At 47.2% G+C, this 19,468-nt stretch overlaps 1 protein-coding gene across 2 annotated transcripts in view; it reads right to left on the bottom strand.

Annotated features, from left to right (window-relative positions):
• SNX29 (sorting nexin 29) overlaps positions 1–19,468 on the bottom strand; it is a 582,670-nt gene that overhangs the window by 178,135 nt on the left and 385,067 nt on the right. For both annotated transcript variants that reach the window (XM_037814025.1, XM_037814026.1), the window contains exon 17: positions 1,216–1,271. In XM_037814025.1, coding sequence (XP_037669953.1) covers positions 1,216–1,271 — 56 coding nt within the window. The remainder of the gene's footprint in view (positions 1–1,215; positions 1,272–19,468) is intronic.

The following is a 19,468-nucleotide window of genomic DNA, read 5'->3' as shown; positions in this document are numbered from 1 at the left end:
TAAGTGCTCGGAAAATTCTTGCTTTCACAAGGAGTCTCTTTTGCCTCACCACCCACTGCACCCGTCATCTCTGAGATCCCCCCTCTGTGGCTTTCACCCCTTTTCCCAGCTTGGCCCCACCCTGCCTGCTGCCAGGCTGACATCCTGTTTCATCTTCATGCTGTGCTCCCCACCCACAAGCCCACAGGAGGCCGACTCGCCCTGGGTTCTCATCCTTCACCTCTTAGCCACCTCGGCCTCTCACCTACCAACCTAGCCTCCTCCTCTGCCAGTACTCAGTGCTCTTTGAGGCCCTCTGTGGTCTTCGTAATCTCACTGTGGTTACTGATACAACCCCGCAAGCTCGGTGTCCTCATGAATAAGGAAACTAAGGAGCAGCAAGGTCACGTGGCCTGCCCAAGGTCACACCGATGGAGCCCTCAGCTAAGATTTCAATGCAGGTCAGCCTAACTGACACTAATGTTCTTTCCAAAGCCCTCCCCTCCCTCTCCAGGAGGAGGATTTTCCCAGCTGACACCTTCTCTGGAGAAGCTGAACCTTCTTCCACTCACCACGACCGAATGAGAGAGGAGGGAGGTTCTGCCGGCCCATAGCCAGGACTCACCCCACCTTCTTCACAGTCCAAGGCAATCGTCTGCCCACAAACCAAGGCAATCCGCTCAGAAATAAACACTTGGAAGACCAACTAAACTCCTTAAGGGTTATCAACAGAGGCATTAAATGGAACCAAATCCAACCAAAAATCAGACCAGTGCACTGAACCACTGCTGGTTCCGCTAGCCCAGGGGTCATGAACTCAACTGCCTCCAGCAGATAATGAAATGACAACACAGGCCGGGGCAGTGCAACAGGGAGGAACGGGGGCTGTGGTGCTCTGCAGGAGACAACCAACTGTGGCCACGCAGGGATGTGGGTCCATGAGTCAAGGAAAATAGAGAATTCTGAAGTTTTAGGTGAAATCTCCCATCATTTAAATGCCAGCAAAAATTCAAAAACAACAACAATAAATCAATGTTTTAAATACCCAACAGGGAAATACAATATGCTGGAAGGCTAGGCTCAGGCAAACAGCTCCCCACCTCCACAATAACCAAATCAGCATTGTGCAGATTTAAACAATGATTTCTGTTCCTCCCCACGGGCTTCTGGGACACAAGCCAAACAACAGAACCCTATTTCTAAGGATCCCCTCATGAGCAGACGCCCTGGACTTACATTTCAAAATCCGACAAACTCTGGTCTTCGGATGTCTGACTCAAATCTCCAGGCACCTGCCATCAGGAGAGGGGAAGGGAGGGAGAGAAAACGCAGAACAGTTACTACGGTTTACATAACGATGGAAGGATTCTGCCTCTCAGTGACTGCCGAACATTTTCCCTTTAGCGTGAGGTGGAAGAGCAGTTACTGGAAAACAATAAGAGATTTTGTGGAGGGATGGTTGGGGACTGTGTTGCAGTAATAAAAATATGCCACCATGAGAGATCTCAATTATGTTTATGGGAAAAGGACTGCTGATCCTATTGAGATCATCACAGGCACGTACAAGCATGTAATTTTGGAACTGTAAAGGCCTAATTAGGATTGGAGATGTCGGGTATCAGATGTGCGGTGGGAAAAACAGTCACTGTTGTCTGATGAGCACCACTCACACACACAGGCAGGCGCTGCACACGAATGTCCAAGGCCAGTGTCATCCCCAAAAGGGGCTCCACCCTATCCTCCTCCTAACGTATGAGCAATCTAGTCAGCAGAACGCAGTTTCCCCTTCAGACTCACAAGGGCCACAGGAGAACAGGATTTGGAGAGAGAAACTAAACGGCCTGGCACCCCTCAGGGCCCCCATCGGCATCGCTTAGGGGTCTGACCATACTCCTTGGGGGGAGCTGAGAACCCAGGAGGTGCCCATCTGCCGGGGTGACCTCAGGCAAGCCCTGCACCTCCCTCGCCCTCAGCTGGGAAGATGGATTCTCAGGGCTGCCACAGGATTCACAATTGCTTTGTAAAGTCATTAGCAGAGTGGCCAGCACTCAGCAGACGCTCAATATATGGTGACATTATTGTCAAAAGAACGGGAATGAGCTTTCTTTTTTGATCCAATCAAATCTGAACTGGCGAGATTTTTAAGAATTTTGGTCAAGACTAAGAGGATACAAGCGGAATAGAGAAGGGAGTGGTGTGACGAGGAAGAGGAGGAGAACATTTGTGTCGTACCTTGCACGCTTCACACCTTACACCTTACACAGGTTATCTACCATCTTTATCACAGGAATGGGAAGCAGTCCCCTCATTTATAAATGAAGACAAAGTCTCAGAGCAGTCACGTCATGTGCCAAGGTCACACAGCTAGGAAGAGGCAAAGCCAGGATTCAAATCCAGCCCTCCCAAAGGCTTTCTGTTATGAATCCTCAGCAAACAGCGGGAAAGTCAGTGCACTAGAAGGCAAATGAAGGGGAGGCCTGAAGACGATCTGCCTGCATAAAGATTTGGAAGACCCTAGGGGGAATTCCTAAAGAAACAGTGGGTTCTGCCTTTGGGGCAGGAGAATGCAGTAGTTACAGAGCCCAGGCTCTCGGCATCAAATCCCAGTCGCCTCTTCCTGACTGCGTGGTCATAAGCAACTCATTGGGCCCCCTGCGCTGCCCTGCCCTCACCTGTAAAACAGGGACAATTGCAGTAACACGCACAGGGTTGTCCTGAGGACAGAGTGAGTTAACACCTCTAAACTGCTCCCAACAGTGCCAGGCAAACAGGAAGTTCCCAGTAAAGGATGGTGGCCTAAAATATTAACATGGCCCTTTCTGAGAAGTAAAGGCAATGTGCTCTGCTCTTCTCAACACTGGAGGTAAAATCTGCTCTGCCAACTCCAAGGGGTGCCTCTCACACCATACGGGGCAGCCTAGAGGGAGAATGAGGCAAAACGAGGCCTCTACACATATCCGGAGTTAAGCAAGTAAACTGGGTTCAGGCAGCAGGCCCTACTGAGAGACTCCTGTGAACACAGCAAGGAGTTTCATAGACCTGAGGCCTCACTGGTCCAGGAATTTGCTGGGCTGGGGTTAGCATGGCCTCACTGTTACGGCAAGACCATTACTCTCCTGTGGGTGGCTGGGAGGAGACATGGTACACTCCATCAGGGAGGTAATGCGGTCACATGTTTCAAAACCTCTGAAAACATGCAGGCCCTTTCACCCAGAACTGCAGTCCCAGAATTTATCCAGGGGAAACAATCGGAGACACCAACCAAGACTTACACTGAAGATCATTCCCCTTTTTGTTGCTTAGACAAGTAAAAAAAAGAAAAGAGAAGAAAAGAAACAATCTAAAGGAATGGTCCATGAAATTATGGCTTATCTACATGAGATGGCCAGGTTAAAAAAAATAAAAGGTTTTCTGTATACATATATATAAACACATTCTTAAAGGTACAGGCATAAAAATAATTCTGGAAAAATATGCAGGAAAATAGTAACAGTGGCTACCACTGACAACAGATTAGGAGTGGTGCTGGAGGGAAGAGAGACTAATTTTCCATTTGCTACCTTTCTGTAAGATAAAATACATCTCTAAGATGGAGTGCTAAAATAACAAAACCTGAGCACACTTTTGAAGAATGAGATAGCTTTCTGTGCACTCTTGTGGATCTCCAGGATAGCATGTTGAGTGAAAGCAAAAGCACCCCCTGGGTGTAAAAAGGAGAATTACAAATATCAAATTGTATTTGTTTGCTTTTGCATCAAGAAGCTATAGAAGCAAAATACAAGGCACTAATAAAAGGGGCACCTGTGGTGCTGGTGGATGGGGTTGGGGGCAGCTCACAACACTGGGAGTTGGGCTTTTCATTGAACAAACACCCTTTCATTTCATTGAGTTTTTAAGTAAATCAAATGTATTACCAATTGAACACACAAATTCAAAACTGTAGCCCCCTCCAATAAATTTTTGATAAATTTTAATGGAATAGGAAAAAGCTCATGGTATCTGTTTAATAAAGGGCACAGGCTAAAACTGCACATGCCCAGGACGATTCCTAAATATGACTTACAATGCCTGTGTGTCAGTCAGGCTGGAGTGAAATACAGCAGCAAGATGACAGATAGCTCACAGGGATGGAAAATTAATTTCTATTATATTTTGTACTCTTCTATGCTTTCTACAATGAAGAAGTATTAATCCTGTAATAATTACTGTGCATATTATATATTAAGTGTGTATCTTATGACTATGTAAAGTAAATAAAAACTTCTTCCCAATTCCCACCCACCTCCACCCCATATCATCTCACTAGGATTCTGTGAGCCGAGCCGGGTAGGAAGGACTCCGCCTTTAAACTCTCAGGCATCAGAGTTGGAAAAAGGCAGAGGGAGGGTTCTGGAGACCCACCTCCTGCCAGGCGACACCCACCCTCCCCTTCACTCCCGCGTAGAACCGAGTGGAAGTGCTCCTTGCCGGTGGGGACTGTAGGGCAGCTGCCCTCAGCGCCTCCTTTCCTCAGAGCGTCCCCCTCAGCACCTGAGGCAGCCGTATGAGGGTCAAGGAAAGGGCTCTAAGGAGGAACTCAAAGTATTAGACACCCGCTCCGGCATTCTGCCAACTCCCGCCTCCCTTCAATGTGCCACATTTCAGACGGAAGGTGAGCAGAGCTTGCCCTGAGGGAACCTCTTTCACAACAAGGAAGGTTCTGACTCTACCCACACAGCAGAAGGGAAGGTGACCGAAAAGACCCAAGCGAAAGAGAGGATGGTGTTTTAAAGGATGGACATCCCTTTACAGTCTCACTACTGCAGACAGGAGCTGATCTGTGTGCCCTTGGGTTGACCAGAGGTGGCTGGTGGGCTTCTTGCCCACCATGCTCCCTTCTTGCAAACAGAACTCTCCGCCAACACACAGGACTGGGCTTGTCATTGGGGGAAACCCTCTGGGTGGAGACTGGGTTCATTTATTTTTCCATTTCCAGAATCTAAACCCAGGATGCCTCCCCATAAGCTAAATCAGAGGTCGGCAAACCATGGCCCACAAGCCAATTCAACCTGTTCTTCTAAATGAACAACCTGTTCTTGTAAATACAGTTTCACTGGAACACAGTCACACCACCGTGATGTCTATGTTTTATCTCTGACTGCTTTCATGTCACAGAAACAGAGTGGAATAGCTGTGACAGAGATAGCATGGCCTGCAAAACCGAAAATATTTACTCTCTGGTCATTTGTAGAAAAAGTGTGCCAACTTCTACTCCTGATAACGGAACAGATGTAGAGGGATTATTTGTAACTTCAGGGAAACACGTCAGGAAGAAACCTTTGAGCTCCACGGCTTCATGAAATGACACACGGTAGCTATCACAGTAGCTTGAGGATAAAGTGAGGCCCCAGCTCTTGATGCAGAAAGGATGAGAAATGGCCTTTAAGGAGCCAGCATTTATGTGCCTTCACTCACGGACTCCTCGGAGCAGCCTTGAGACATGAAAATTATGCTTCCCATCTTCCACGGGAGCTCACAGAGGATAGGTGTGGTTCCCCCAGGAAAGCAAGAACCCCAAGCCAGACTTGGCCAAATCCCAAGCTGTGCTTTTTCCACTACACCTGCCACCTCCCCAGGAGAAACCTGGGTGCCAAACAAGAATCCAGGCTCATCCCTGAAGGCCTTTTACTCCCCTTCTCCAGGAGGGAAGCCGCAAGGCTTGGCATCTCAGAAAGGCAGTTTCTTGAAACGAGAAGTGAAGATGCTCGGGCAGTTGGAGCAGGAGTACGTCTCTGCACTTGCTGCTAACTACACGTATGGCCTGTATTTTTAACATTACAAGTGTGATGACTGCAAGTGCAATGAGGAGGCGCCGTGCTAGCTGTTAATTTGCAGATAAAAGCAAAATGACTCTGGAATGTTTCCTCCCAGAGGAATTCTTCCTGGAATTTAATTTTCACCACTTAGAAGTAAGAAATCCCCATTCTGGAGGCCGCTCTAGGTAGTGTGAGGGGTTTGTTTCTCATGAAGCTCTTTTTTTGAGAAGTTATGGCTCCTGAGGTCCTATAGAAAGACCGGGAGGACCCGGGCCTCGCCATTTATTAACTGTGAAACCTTGAGCAAGTTTTATAACTCCTCTGTGCCTCAGTTTCCTCGTCTGTAAAATAGGGCCACTACTCATCCACTGGGACCACTGCAATGTCAAATAAGATAAACTTGTAAAATGCCAGCACACTGCCTGCTCTATAATAATGTATTAGTCAGGGGTCTTCAAAAACAAGCAAACAAAAAACACACAGAAGATTTATTATAAGGAATTGGCTCATCAACGGTGGGGACCGGCAATTCCAAACCCTACAGGGCAGGTCACAGGCTGTACACTTCAGTAAGGGTGATGGCTCAAGTCCTTAGTCTGAAAACCCAGGGGAAACTGGTTGGCTACAGATTCCAGCAAGGGTCAAGGCTAAAGCTGAGACAGAAATCCTTCTTCTGACCTTGTAAATCTTTAGTTCTGGCTTTTAAGACCTCCAGCTAATTGGATAAGGAGACTCCCCACATTGCTGAGGGCAATCTCCTTTGTTGACTGAAGATGCAATCAGCCATGGATGCAATCAACTGATTATAGATGTAAATCCCAGGCAGGAAATACCCTCACAGTAACAAGCAAACCAGTGTTTGACCAGACTGGACACCATAACTTAGCGAAGCTGATACATGAAACTAACCATCACAAATGATCAGCTCTCAAAAAGTGGCACCTTCTCCTTTACTTCCCTGTACCAAAACGGTAACAGGAATGAGGGTGCAGCCTGCTGGGAACCTGGAGTGCTCCTTTAACAATCTCCCTCTCAGCTCGTTTTTGGTAGGAACCTTTTCTTTGCTTTTAAGAATCCAAAGTTTGTCCTGATCTGCCTCTGGGGAATCTCAGGGCACACGCACTGGCCATTCTCAGCAGAGCACTGTGCCACTGGGAAGAGTGGATGCTAGAGAAAGCTGTCGGCTTTCTCCCTGGGCCGCTGCATTTGCTAGACCCATTCAGTTGTGCAACAAGGAACAAAGAGAATCTAACAGCCCCGCTTCCCTGCCAATCAGTGCTAAGTGCTCAGGCACCAGGAAGTGACTAGCCAACTCAGTGTCTGTGTATCGTTATGGAAGCCTGGGTGCTGTGCCCCCTCTCTCTCACTCTCTGTCTCTTATTTAACCTATCCTTCATTCTGGAACAGAAAGCTTTTTATTTTAGTTTTTATCCCTTCAGCTCTTTTCTTACTAACACTAAGCTGGCATCTGCATTTGCCACTTGTCTAGAATGAGTCATCCCAGGCTGAAAACACACATGGCGTTTCTGTCACCTGTGGTTTCAAGGTTTCATTTTTTTTTTTAGCAAATTCTCTTGCATGGCATCTTACCAGGAGCCCCATGTCAGTGGCAGTGCCACCGGTGCTTACAGGACAGCAGTCTGCTGCCAGCAGAGCTGAGGGACTCAGTTTTGGGGAGAGTGGCTGAGAGCATGGAGCCGGGAGCCAGCCGCCCTCGTTCAAATGCCGGTTTTCCTCTTCCTAGTGGTGTGAGCTTGGCAAGTTACTCGACCTCTCTGTGCCCCAGTTTCTACCTCTGTAGAATAGAAATAATAATTCTACCTCCCCCATAGGGTCATTGAGGAGATTCAATGAGACGATTTATGTAAAGCGCTTGGGAGAGTGCCTGAAACCTCAGGGCTCCGAGCAAGCAGAACTATTGCGACACTACGCCACACCGAGTCCCAGGCGGGGCCCTTAGCTGGTCCCAAGGCTCACAAGAATTGCCCTGGTCTTCAGTCCACAGGCCCAGAAACATATGTGGACCAGGCTGTGCTGCCTGGGGAGCCGGAGGTGAGGGAGGAGGATTTATGTAATGGCTGGGTGGACACACTGCAATCTGTCCAACGGCAGCATCTGTGACTGGTGGGGTACACCTAGCCCAGGCGGGGTTGCCCCTGTGTGTACCCAGACAGAGGCAGGTATGCTGGGGCTGGAGAAAGGATCTCAGGTTTCCAGAAGGTCTGAGGTGCCCCTTGCTTCTCAGAACATGGCAGAATGGGCTGCTAAGATTCAGGCCTTGGAAGTGGCACATCCCATTAGTCCTGGGCAGCGTGGTCCCTCGTGCTGCCATGCGTCCCAACCTCACCAATTCCTTATATGTCCTCCACATGACAAGACCTGAAAGGTTACTTTAGAAAGTAACCCAGGTGGTGTTCCGTCTGGTCTTTCGGTCAGTCTGTACCTATGACTGTCATTTGTTAATACAGCCGTTGTCCAAAGCACAAAGGCTCTGCTTCATCTGTATGTCTGTTTGGGTGGTTTGGGACACCTGTCAAAGATTGGAGGAGGGTGACTCTAGTGCTGACAAGCCCCTCAGTGGAGAAGAGCCTGCTCTGGTCCAGAGCGGGGGGTGAGGGAGAAGCCCTGAGCTCTTGTCTCCTTCTGCCTCCCCACCCCCCTTGGTGCTACGGCCTCTTCTTAGAGCCCAGGGGCCCTGTGGGACACAGCTGGAAAGCCACTACCCCATAAAGAAAGAATCCACATCCCTAAGGACAACAACCAAGATCTTCAAGAAACTACTTGTCTAGATTCACTTCCTGCCGCTGGCCACATCCACTTACACAGTTATCCACAACTCCACAAATGTGGATCTTTCTTAGTTTACATCTTTCCAAGCCTGCAAAGCTCAGGGGTCCCCATTCTGTAAAGCCTTTGAACCTGACATTCCACTCTACCTGACAGAGCTGACAGTGCCCCTTTTTCCCCACAGTACTCGTCTGTGTGTCTATCCCAGCACCCCCACACTGCCTTGAGACCTTCACTTTGCTTCCTATTTCCCTTAGAGTCTGCAAGCTGACTGAGCTCCGGGGCTGAGTCTCCACTCATCTGGAGCCCCCAGGGCCCACCACGGTTCCTGGGGATGGGGTGACACCACATGATAACATGCCTTTCTATTGGAACAGATCTGGAAAGAGATGTGGAGGAGAAGCACCAAACTTGCCAGGGCAGTTATCCCCAGGGAGGGGAGTGGCCAAAGAGATTTTTAACTTTAACTTAATGACAGAATTTTTACATTGGGCATGTATTCATGTATTACTTGTGTCTTCTAAAAAAAAAAAAAAAAATAGCAGATGTAGAAGTTTGAGGTGGCCCCCAAAAGATCTGCCTAGGCCCTACCCCCAGAACCTAGGAATGTGACCTGATCTGGAAAAGGGGTTCTTGTAGACATAATTGAGATGAGAGCCATCCTGGGTTATCCAAGTGAGCCCTAAATCCAATGACAAGTGTCTTGGAGATCCCGAAAGGAGAGACATGCAGGAAGAAGGGAACAGCACGTGAAGATGGAGGCAGAGACAGGAGCGATCCAATGACAAGCCAAGGGATGTCTGGAGCCACCAGAAGCTGGACGAGACAAGGAAAGATCCTCCCTAGAGCCTTCGGAGGGAGCAAGGCCCTGCTGACACCTTGGCTTTGGACTACGGCCTTCAGAGCTGCGAGAGAAGAAACGTGTGCTGCTTTACACCCCCAGTTTGTGGCAATTTGGTAGAGGAGTAGCCTTGGGAAACATGCACTGAACTCTTGCTTGGTGCCAGGCCCCATGCTACACATTTTGTATATCTCATCACCCTAAGGGGTAGATACTACAACGATCTTCATTTTACAGATGGGGAAACTGAGGCTTGGAGGGTTTATTTAACTTGCCCAAGGGCACAGGGTTGTAAATGGCACAGCCAGGACTGGTGCCAGAGGAGGATCTCGAGTCCATATCTTTAAGCCACTGGCCATAAGACAGCCTAGAGAGAGGCTCTGGGGTTACACAGGTCTAGGCCTGCACTATGACTTTGCTATGTGAACCAAGACACCCTACTACTCTGAGCTTCACTTTTCTCTTCTATAAAGTGGGGAAATAATATTGCCCTGCTAGGCTTCCTATGGATTACGTGAAAGAGTGAAAATACAGAGCCGGGCGCACTGCAGCCCCCAGAGGAGGTGCTCACTGGACATCTCCTGGATGAATGAAACGGGCAGTGCCCAGGCCCGGCTGCTGTCTCCCCTGAGCTGGGGCCCAGGTGCTCGTCGTCCATGGGGACAGTCACTTCATAAGGCCAGGGGTAGGGAGCACTCAGAGCCTTGATCCTCTTCACCACGATGAAGTTGAGGACTGGAGGTCAAACCATTTTCTATATTCACTCTTCCCACCTCCATCCACCATGGGCTTTTGGAAATGCCAGATGGCTGGGTGGATGGATGGGCAAATAAACTTCCCAGAACAGTTCAGGCAGCTGATTAGCCTCAGGAGTTCCATTCTTCAGACTAGAGATTCTGGCACTAATGGCAGAATGTAAGAAAGAATTCTTGGAGCCAAGCTCTCTGTCCTCAAACACCAAGAAATCACATTCTGGTACCTTTCTCCTGGGCAACTTGTTCTGTGGCATTCAACAGTGAAGACCAGCAGTAACTCCAAAACAGTGCCTTCCAGAAACACTCATACGTGGAGGCTAACACTCCCCCCCACCCCACACCAGCACCTCCCAGGACCAATGAACAATGGCCTCATCACGGCTGAGCAGCCCCACTGCTGGCAGTGATGACTTAGGAATCCAATCACCAAAACCCTCAATTAGAGACCCCAAACCATTCCCCAGAGAGATCAGATGCAAAAGGCAGCTCTGCTAAGGAGAAATCGGCCTAATTTTCAATCTGTCTTTTGTCAATAAGCAATAAATGATCAAGGGCTGCTAATTAAGGTGACAGGCATGGTGCAATTTAACATCCCTTTTATGATTACATCTCCCAACACGTGAGGCTTCCCCAGCTCCCTCTGCTAGCGATGACTCCTTGAGAGGAGGTTTTTGGAACTGAGTCAAAGCAATAAAAGGATTCAGTCCCAGCCCCACAGCCTGTCCCCTGCTCTACTTCTAACAAGCTGAGTGGTATCAGGCAAGTCATTTCCCTGTGTTGAGCTTCTGTTTCTCCCTAAGGAGAGGCAGGGGCAGGATACAGGAGGGGGTCGGGGGTGGGGGGACTGTTGTTGTCTGCTGCCCAGCATCCAACCCCCTCCCAGGAACTCACTCCACCAAGATATTCGTGTGGAATGAACCCCAGTCCTGATCCAGGTAAGCACTGAATAGCTTAAGTCAATCAGCACATCCTGCCCTCCTGGCCACAGTGACTGGTTCAGAATTGGTCAATGAACGAAGCTCGATTAATCAGAGTGAGCCTCGGGGTTTTGCTGGCAATGTTGGTTATCAGCTCACTCTTTCTCTTGAGGAGGAGGGTGAGGGTGAATGGCCTGGGACCACTGCAACTACTGTTGTTTCCATGAGAGGAGCAGTCCTGGGGGTGAAGCGGAAGAGGGCAGTGATGACAGAATCATACAGAAATGGACCAAGGTCTCAAGGAAATTGCAAACCTCTGGGTCAGTACAGAGCTGAAACTCGCCTACTTCTGGTCTTTTGGGTTATCTAATGCAATAAGTTCCTTGCTTTGCTGAACTGGGTTCTCTGTGTATTTCACTGAAAGCATCCTAACTGATACAGAAACAATGACCCTAAAAGTCCCTTCCAGCGTGAGCATTTTATTTTATTCTATAAGCTTCCCTAGCAAAGCCAAGCCCTAAAAACAAAAACCCAAAGGAGAACCCTCAGTCCCTGCTGCCAAGGAGAGATTCTGAACTACTTAAGGACACAGGCCATGTCTCTCTTGTCTTTCTTCTCCAGTACAAAGCACAGTACTCAGAATTCAGCAAACCGAGAAACTAGGCACAAAGTGAATGAACGGATCAGTAAGACAAAGATTTGCAAACTGTAGGTTCCTAGAGAAGCTTGAATTCTCTCATCAGCATCACTGCCACCACCACAACCACATCTAGCACCATTAGTGAGTGCTTACCGGGTGCCAGGAACTAGACTTTACATGTATCATCTGGCTGAGTCCTCATAACCACCCTGGGAGGCAGGTTCGGCAGCCACCTGTGGAAACCATCAGGGCTGCTCACACGGCAAAACGTGCTTCCCCACCCAGCTGCGGGTAGGTGCATCCATGGGACCTGCTCTGCCAATGAAATAAGAGAGAAGGGCCATGTGTCATTTCTGAGTGGAAGCTCTAAGAGCCAGTGTGCACTTGGCTGGACTCTCTTGTCCCTCTGCCACAGCCAGGGCCTCCCAGGATAGCGGTAGCTTGCAGCAGAGCCCAGCCAACCCACGAAGGACAAGTAACATGAAAGAGACAGGCACCTTTGTTGCTTTCCGTTCATGAAATTCTGAAGTGGTGTGTTCCTGAAGCATAATCCAGCCTACCCTGATGCACAGATGTGAAAGCTGAGGCTCAAAGAAGTAAAGCATCTTGCCCAATGCCTCAACGTGAATGAGATGGACAGGGTTTCATAGGCCTGGAAGACACAGAAAGCCCCGGCTGCTGTTCCCTGCGTTCTGGGAGCACGTGACTCCCCTTCAAGCCAGCTGACTTAGGACTTCCCATGAGAGCCTTGTCCACATGCTCCCGGCTGGACAACCCAGGAGCAGGAGAACAGAGGCGTCTGATGGTCACCTTTGGACCTCAGAGACCAAGTCTACCCCAAGAAAGAGTAAAACTCACAGAGACCAAGTTCCCCAAACCAAACCACAAGACATATGAGATCACATGCTTGTGAGATTATATACAATGCAATAAAATAGAAAAATGTAGAGAGACAGAGGAAAGGATAAACTAGGAGTGTTATTGAAGACGTGACCAAAGAGAGTCAGTTATGTAGCATTTCCTGCTGTGGAATTCCTGCATGATGAATTTCTGCATGATCAACTAAAGGAGAGCAGTAAATCTGATTCAGATGCCTGGTGGCCAGTGTGAAGAGTGAAAAAGAACTAGTCACTAAGATTCGTTTTGTCCACAAAACAACCAGTGTTTACTTAGAAGTGGTACAACTTCTCCAGGCATTAGGACCCAAGAGAACTCTCTCCTGTGGGTGCTCCTAAAGGAGGGATGTGATCTAGGAGGTGTCTTCAGCAACATTCCTTCTGAAAGAGACTGCCATGATCCCTGTCTCCTGGTGATCACACCCATGAGCTCCCTCTTCCATGAGTGTGGGCTGGGCCTAGCGACTCGCTTCTTAATGGGCAGAGTAAGGCAGAAGAGATGGGATGGCACTTCCGAGATTACGTGATAAAATACCATAGCTTCTGTCTTGTTGGACTCTCTCTCTCTGTGCTGGTTTGAATGTATTATTTCCCCCAGAAAAAGCCATATTCTTTGATGCAATCTTGTGGGGCAGACATATTAGTGGGGATTAAGTTGGAACGTTTGGATTAGGTTGTCTGCATGGAAATGTGCCCCACCCAACTGCAGGTGATAACTGATGAGATATTTCCATGGAGGCGTGGCCCCACCCATTCAGGGTGGGCCTTGATCAGTGGAGCCATATAAATGAGCTGATAAACAGAAGGAACTCATTGCAGCTGTGAGTGACATTTTGAAGAGGAGCTACAGCCAAGAGGGACACTTTGAAAAAAGCACAGGAGCTGCAGATGAGAGACAGTTTGAAGATGGCCGTTGAAAGCAGACTCTTGCTCCGGAGAAGCTGAAAGAGGACAAATATCCCAAGTGCAACTAAGACTGACATTTTTGAGGAACTGCAGCCTAGAGAGGAACATCCTGGGAGAAAGCCATTTTGAAGCTGGAACTTTGGAGCAGACACCAGCCACGTGCCTTCCCAGCTAACAGAGATTTTCCGGACACCATTGGCCATCCTCCAGTGAAGGTACCCGATTGCTGCTGTGTTACCTTGGACGCTTTATGGCCTTAAGACTGTAACTGTGTAACCAAATAAACCCCTTTTTATAAAAGCCAATCCATCTCTGGTGTTTTGCATTCCGGCAGCATTAGCAAACTAGAACAGTCTTTCCTTCATGCTCACTGCGATGAAGCAAATGGCAGGTTGGAAAGGCCCATGGAGAATCAAATCCTGCCAGTAGCCGCGTGCGTGAACTTGTAAGCGGATTCTACCTCAGATGAACCTTGAGGTGACTGCAGCCCCCAGCACACCTCCACTGCAGCCTGTGAGAGACTCTGAGAGAGGACTCAGGTAAACTGCACCGGGACCCCTGACCACAGAAACCGAGATGATAACTGCTGTTGTTTTGATCCTTTAAGGGTTGGGATAATTTGTCATGCAGCAATAGTTAACTATTATAATCTCTAAATAACATAATAGTGAGTTTTGTTCAACCATTTCTAGTGCTATGGCTTGGTGAATCATTGGCATACCCGAGTTAGTTTCAGTGATTCTATGGAAGACGAAATAATGAGGCCGACTGCTTTGATCCTGTGGTAAAATCTAGAAGGGTATTTCCCAAACTTCAGCCAGCCACAAGGCATTGTCATGATTTCTGCCACACTCACACAACACTTACGTGATGCTTTACTTAATATTTTTAAGATACCTTTTTTTACTTGTAAAATTTACTTCAAAAGGAAAATGTATATCACTCAAACAACCAGAAAACCAATATCCCTTGATATGTATAGAAAGCAAGTGAATTCAAGAAAGTTTATAAAATCCAAGGTGTCCGTGGTTCTTGTCACCAGCTGTGTCAGAATTTCCAGAGGTGCTCTGGGAACTAGGGATGCCCAGGCCCCACTCCAGGGACTCTCCTTCAGCTGGTCTGGGGTTGAGCCCTGGCACTGAGAAGCCTCGAAGCTCCTCTGGAGATTCTACTGTAGCCAGAGTTGAGGAGCCCTGAACTAGGGGCCATGGCCTACCGGGGCCTACCAGGGCCCTGATCCCAAAGCCCAAACTCAATTCTGAAGGGAGGCTGAGAAGTGTTAAAGATGTGCTAGCACCAGACTGAGACAGAACCAGCATTGCTAAAAGAAAACCCAAAAGGCAATCATGCCCTCTTCCTAGCAGAGCCCACCTTATTTAACATCTGACTCCTGAACCACATGAAATCATCTTGCCCATCACCTGGGCTACACACCTCATGCTTCAGGAAATTGTGATCCCAAGAACTAGACAGATGTGCCTCACTGGGTAATCCTCCATGGGAGGGATCTCTCAGAATAAAGAGGTTGTGAGCAATGGATTCGTGCAGGGTACAGTCCCCGGCACGTAGCTCGGCTCCCACGGGCACCTCCTCTGCCAGTAGGGCAGGACTGGGGGGCAGTGCCAAGGCCTGCGTTCTGCCTCACCGGTGCCCAGAACAGCTCCTGGCACATGGAGGACACAAACCAGCATCCAGGGAATAAATGAATGAGGTGATGTCCGGACTGGATTTTGGGGACAAGCAAGGTTCAGACTCATCCAGAGGGAAAAGTGATATCCCTGAGGGAGGCCCAGAGAGCTATTCTACCAACAGCTTCTCCAGTTGAGCTCAGGCTTGTTCTGAGAGCCACCACCCAAGCACAAGTTCTCTGTACTGATGGGAATTTCATACCCAAACTGGAAACTTTAAATCAAGGCATCAGGAAAATCAGGGGTGGGAGACATCTGATGGCTCCTTGTAGTTCACAGCAAATAAAAATAGAAAGTGGCAACCTTGATCATCCCGACATAAATTCGTGGCCCCTTGTTGGTTTGTGGAGCTGGCAAAGGGCGTTTAGTTTTTATCTAATTTACTAAGAATTTTGTGGGCACCCATAGTCAGGATGCTGTGGAGAGACCTGGGAACTAATTTTTATTCATCCATTCATTCATGCATGCATTCATTCAACAAATACTTAATACTCCACACCACATACACAATGGACAAAGGGAAGCCACACACGGGGCGGGTGGCGGGGGGCATCAAATAAACAAAAACAACTCAATGTCAAATGGTGATAAATGCTATGAAAAAAATTAAAACAGCGTGGGGAGTGTGCTCTTTTATTCGGGGTGGTCAGGGATAGCCTCTTTGATAAGGTGATATTTGAACCTCTACTTCGGATGATTTAGAGGCATTATCTTATTTAGTTTACAAACATACATGCAACTGTCTTTGGTGGGCATTACTAGTCCTTTTTTTAAGACAAAGATACTGAGACTCAGAAAGAAGAGACATGCCAGCTTCACTACTTACTAGACACGAAGACTTGGGGAAATTAGCATCTTAGCTGTGCCTTGGTTTTCTTATCTACCTCATGAGCTTGCTAATGCATGTAAAGTAGTTGGAACAGGATTTGGTATATAGCAAGTGCTCAGAAAATGTTACCTCCTGTTGTAGTAACTGGTGGAGTGTGAATGTCACTCCCACTTTTCTTAAAAATTAGAGAAATTGTAGGTTTACAGAAAAATCATGCAGAGAATACAGTTCCTATATATCTCCCCCCATCACCAACACCTTGCATAGTGTGAGACATTTGTTACAACTGATGAAAGGTTAGTATTATAATTGTACTATTAACTATTGTCTACAGTTTACATTAGGGTTCACTGTTTTGTACAGTTCTATGTTTTTTTTTTAAAAAAATTTTTTATTCTTATAGCTTATACACAACCTAAAAATCACCACTCCCACTTTTAAGGACTTTATTATCTCATGGAGAAGCCAGCAGACATACCGGATGAAACTGGTGGATGATAATACCCATGAGCAAACTATGCCAATGCATACCACTATTCCCACTGCCTAACAGGCCCATCTTCCTGGCCAACTTCTACTCATCCTTCAAGACCCAAGTCAAACATCACCTCCTCTTTGGAGCCTTCTATGATGTGTCCTACCAGAGTTAATCAACCCCACCATTGTGTCACCATTATACCTGCTACTGACACAATTATATTTCTTGTTCATTCATTCATAAATTCAATCAATCATTACTTATCAGGAGCTCACCATATGCAAGATACTCAACATACTCCACTGAAATTATGTATTAACATATCTCTGACCTCCATTGGGCAACAAACTTCTTGAGGGCTGAAAAATAACTGAGTTTAGTTCAACAGAATGAATGAATTAATAATAAACAAAGAATAACATGAGAAAAAGAGACAAAACGCATGATCCAAAGAGAAAACAGGATTGCAGAAGTTCAAAGAAAGTTAAAAAAACAATAATTCAGTCTTGGCAGGGCCAATAAGGGTTTCTAAAAGAATGAGCTGGACTTTGAAGGATGAGGAAGATTTGGAAGGGTGAGGAAGCCAACACATATTCATGAATGGAGAAAGCAAAGTTTCATATATATATATAAATCATAAAGAAATATCTGGAAGGGTACATACCAAAGGCTTAATAGCAGAAACCTCTCAGAGAGGAAAGGAAACTTGTATTTTGTACCTATATAATTTTATATTATTTAAATCCTTTTAAAATATATCTCTATATTCTTTATTTTTTAAAAATTCTGAAAAGAAGCATGTCTAACAAAAGACAAAAACTGGCAAAGCAAAGCAGTGCAAGTAGAAGAAAAAACAATAGGTCATGTCAAGGGGCAGGCCCCAGTGCTGTGCAGGGCTCAGTGAAGAAAGAGTTGACGGAGAGATGCAAGAAAGATGGCTAGAGTGAGGTCTTGCTTCAGAAAATAACCAAAGCTAAAAAGTATCTACACTGCATCGAGGCACTGGAGGCAGCAGGTGGCTACAAGCTTTGCTGTGCAAGAGAGGGAGGTGACTCCCACTGGGGGCACACACGCTTGTGCTAGCAAAGGTGATGGAACTTCCGGACAGCAGAAAGAGCACTGCCTTTGCTGAAAAGATACAAAAATTCTGAGCTAGCCCGAGGTTTTTCCTCATTTTATCAAAAGCTTTGGCAAAGTCTGATTTCAAATGCCCGTCTGGCAACTTCACAGTCTCTCAAACCCCAGTCACCCATTTTGGTGTGGAAAAGGCCTTGGATTTTGAGCACCTGGGAGAACCCCATTTGAATCCTGGTCAAAAAAAATCACCTTCTTCAGGAACCAGAGAACCAATTCACCAGACCCCAAGGGCAAGAGGGCTGCAACTCAGGAGGGGGTGTAAGTCCAAGTTGGTTCCTGTCCATGAAGATGTCATTTCCAATAGAACAGGTCAAGGGGGCCAATGGTTTGGCTTTCTGCAAGTAAATCAGGGATCTCTTTCCCAAGATGCCTCAGTCCCCATCCAATCACATGACCTGCTGGTCTCACAGGAAAGAGAAAATGACATATCTAGGCACAATCTGCTCTGGAACCCACAGGCCAATCGGCCAGTGAATCACTCTCCATGAAACATACAGCCAACACGGCATTGGTTTTTACTAGAAGACTGTTTACATTCACTTTGAGCAGATGGAAAAACCTTCCAGAACAAAGTATAAGATGTATTTGATACCCAAATGTTACTCAAAGTTAAATCTGCTCACTCAGAGGCCTGAAGTTAACCATGGGCCAGGAGAGGAGGGAATCAGAGATAGCCCTTTAATTTTTAAGGGAGATTAACAAAAATAGAAAGAAATCTTAAACAAAACAAAATGTAGAAAGACATGTGTTACTGATGGAGAAAGGAGAACTAATTAGAAAGGAACTCTCTATTATCTTGAAGAGAAAAATTTATTAAATTAAGGAATAAATACATATAATATATTTAGTTAGAGGGTTTGTGCAAGTAAAATCATTTGGTTATTAAGTATCTTTGGAAATATCATGTGTGCTAATTTAGCAGAAACAGAATAAATTAAATTAGGATTTAGATGGATACGTCTTGGTCAGTAAGATTTACAAGGCACGGTTGAGACAGAATGAAAGGGGCCGGGGAAGTCTACATTTTGAGGATGACAAACGGCAAATGGGTCAAGGACAGCGCCACGGTCATCACATGGGCCTGGGGTCCTAGCCCAAAGTAGCGGCTCCAGGAGTCCCCTGTGGTTGCCCCAGACCACAGTGAAGTCAAGCTGGAGGAACAAGTCAGAGAGAACGCTCTGGTCTCTGGCCATCTCCAGGGCTGAAACCATGTCTTTCCAGTCTGCTCCATTCCCGCAGGCAGCCACAGGAAACATGAGGCAGGCAGTGTAACCCAGTGCTGAAAACGACCCCCTCAGCTCACAGCTGAAGTCGTTTTCCAGCTAAAAGTCTATGAATCTTTATTTTGTACCTTGCTAGTGCTTCCTATTTGCATCAGTATGGGGCCAGCTTTGGAGTGGAGCTTGAGCATGCTGTTTGGCCAATAGATCCACACCTCTGCCCTCACTAGAAGTGTATTTTCAAAGTCTCATGACCACAGGCCCTGGAAAGCCAGGCTCCGCCCACCCACACCCCAAACTCCACTCCCTCAGGGCTCCCCGGAAGAATCCAACTACCCATGGTGATGATCGCTGGGCATAAACCAGCAGCAAGAGCTTAACAAAGGCCCAGCAGGAGGGACCGACCTGGGATTCCAGCAAAGCACTGAGGGGCAGAGGCATTTGTACTCGGGTCAAGGAGCAGCGATCGCTTCAGACATTTGACCATCATCAGAAAAACCTAGCTGAGCCTTGGAGGGGCTTTTAGTTGCCAGCACTGAGAGGTTTTAAGTGGGTTCTGCAAGCATTTTTCCAGATGACTTTTGTGTAGAAAATTGAAAT

Source organism: Choloepus didactylus, chromosome 21 (assembly GCF_015220235.1).
Source record: "Choloepus didactylus isolate mChoDid1 chromosome 21, mChoDid1.pri, whole genome shotgun sequence".
In the NCBI taxonomy this organism is placed as follows: Eukaryota; Metazoa; Chordata; class Mammalia; order Pilosa; family Megalonychidae; genus Choloepus; species Choloepus didactylus.
This window is presented reverse-complemented; position numbering and strand designations above follow the sequence as displayed.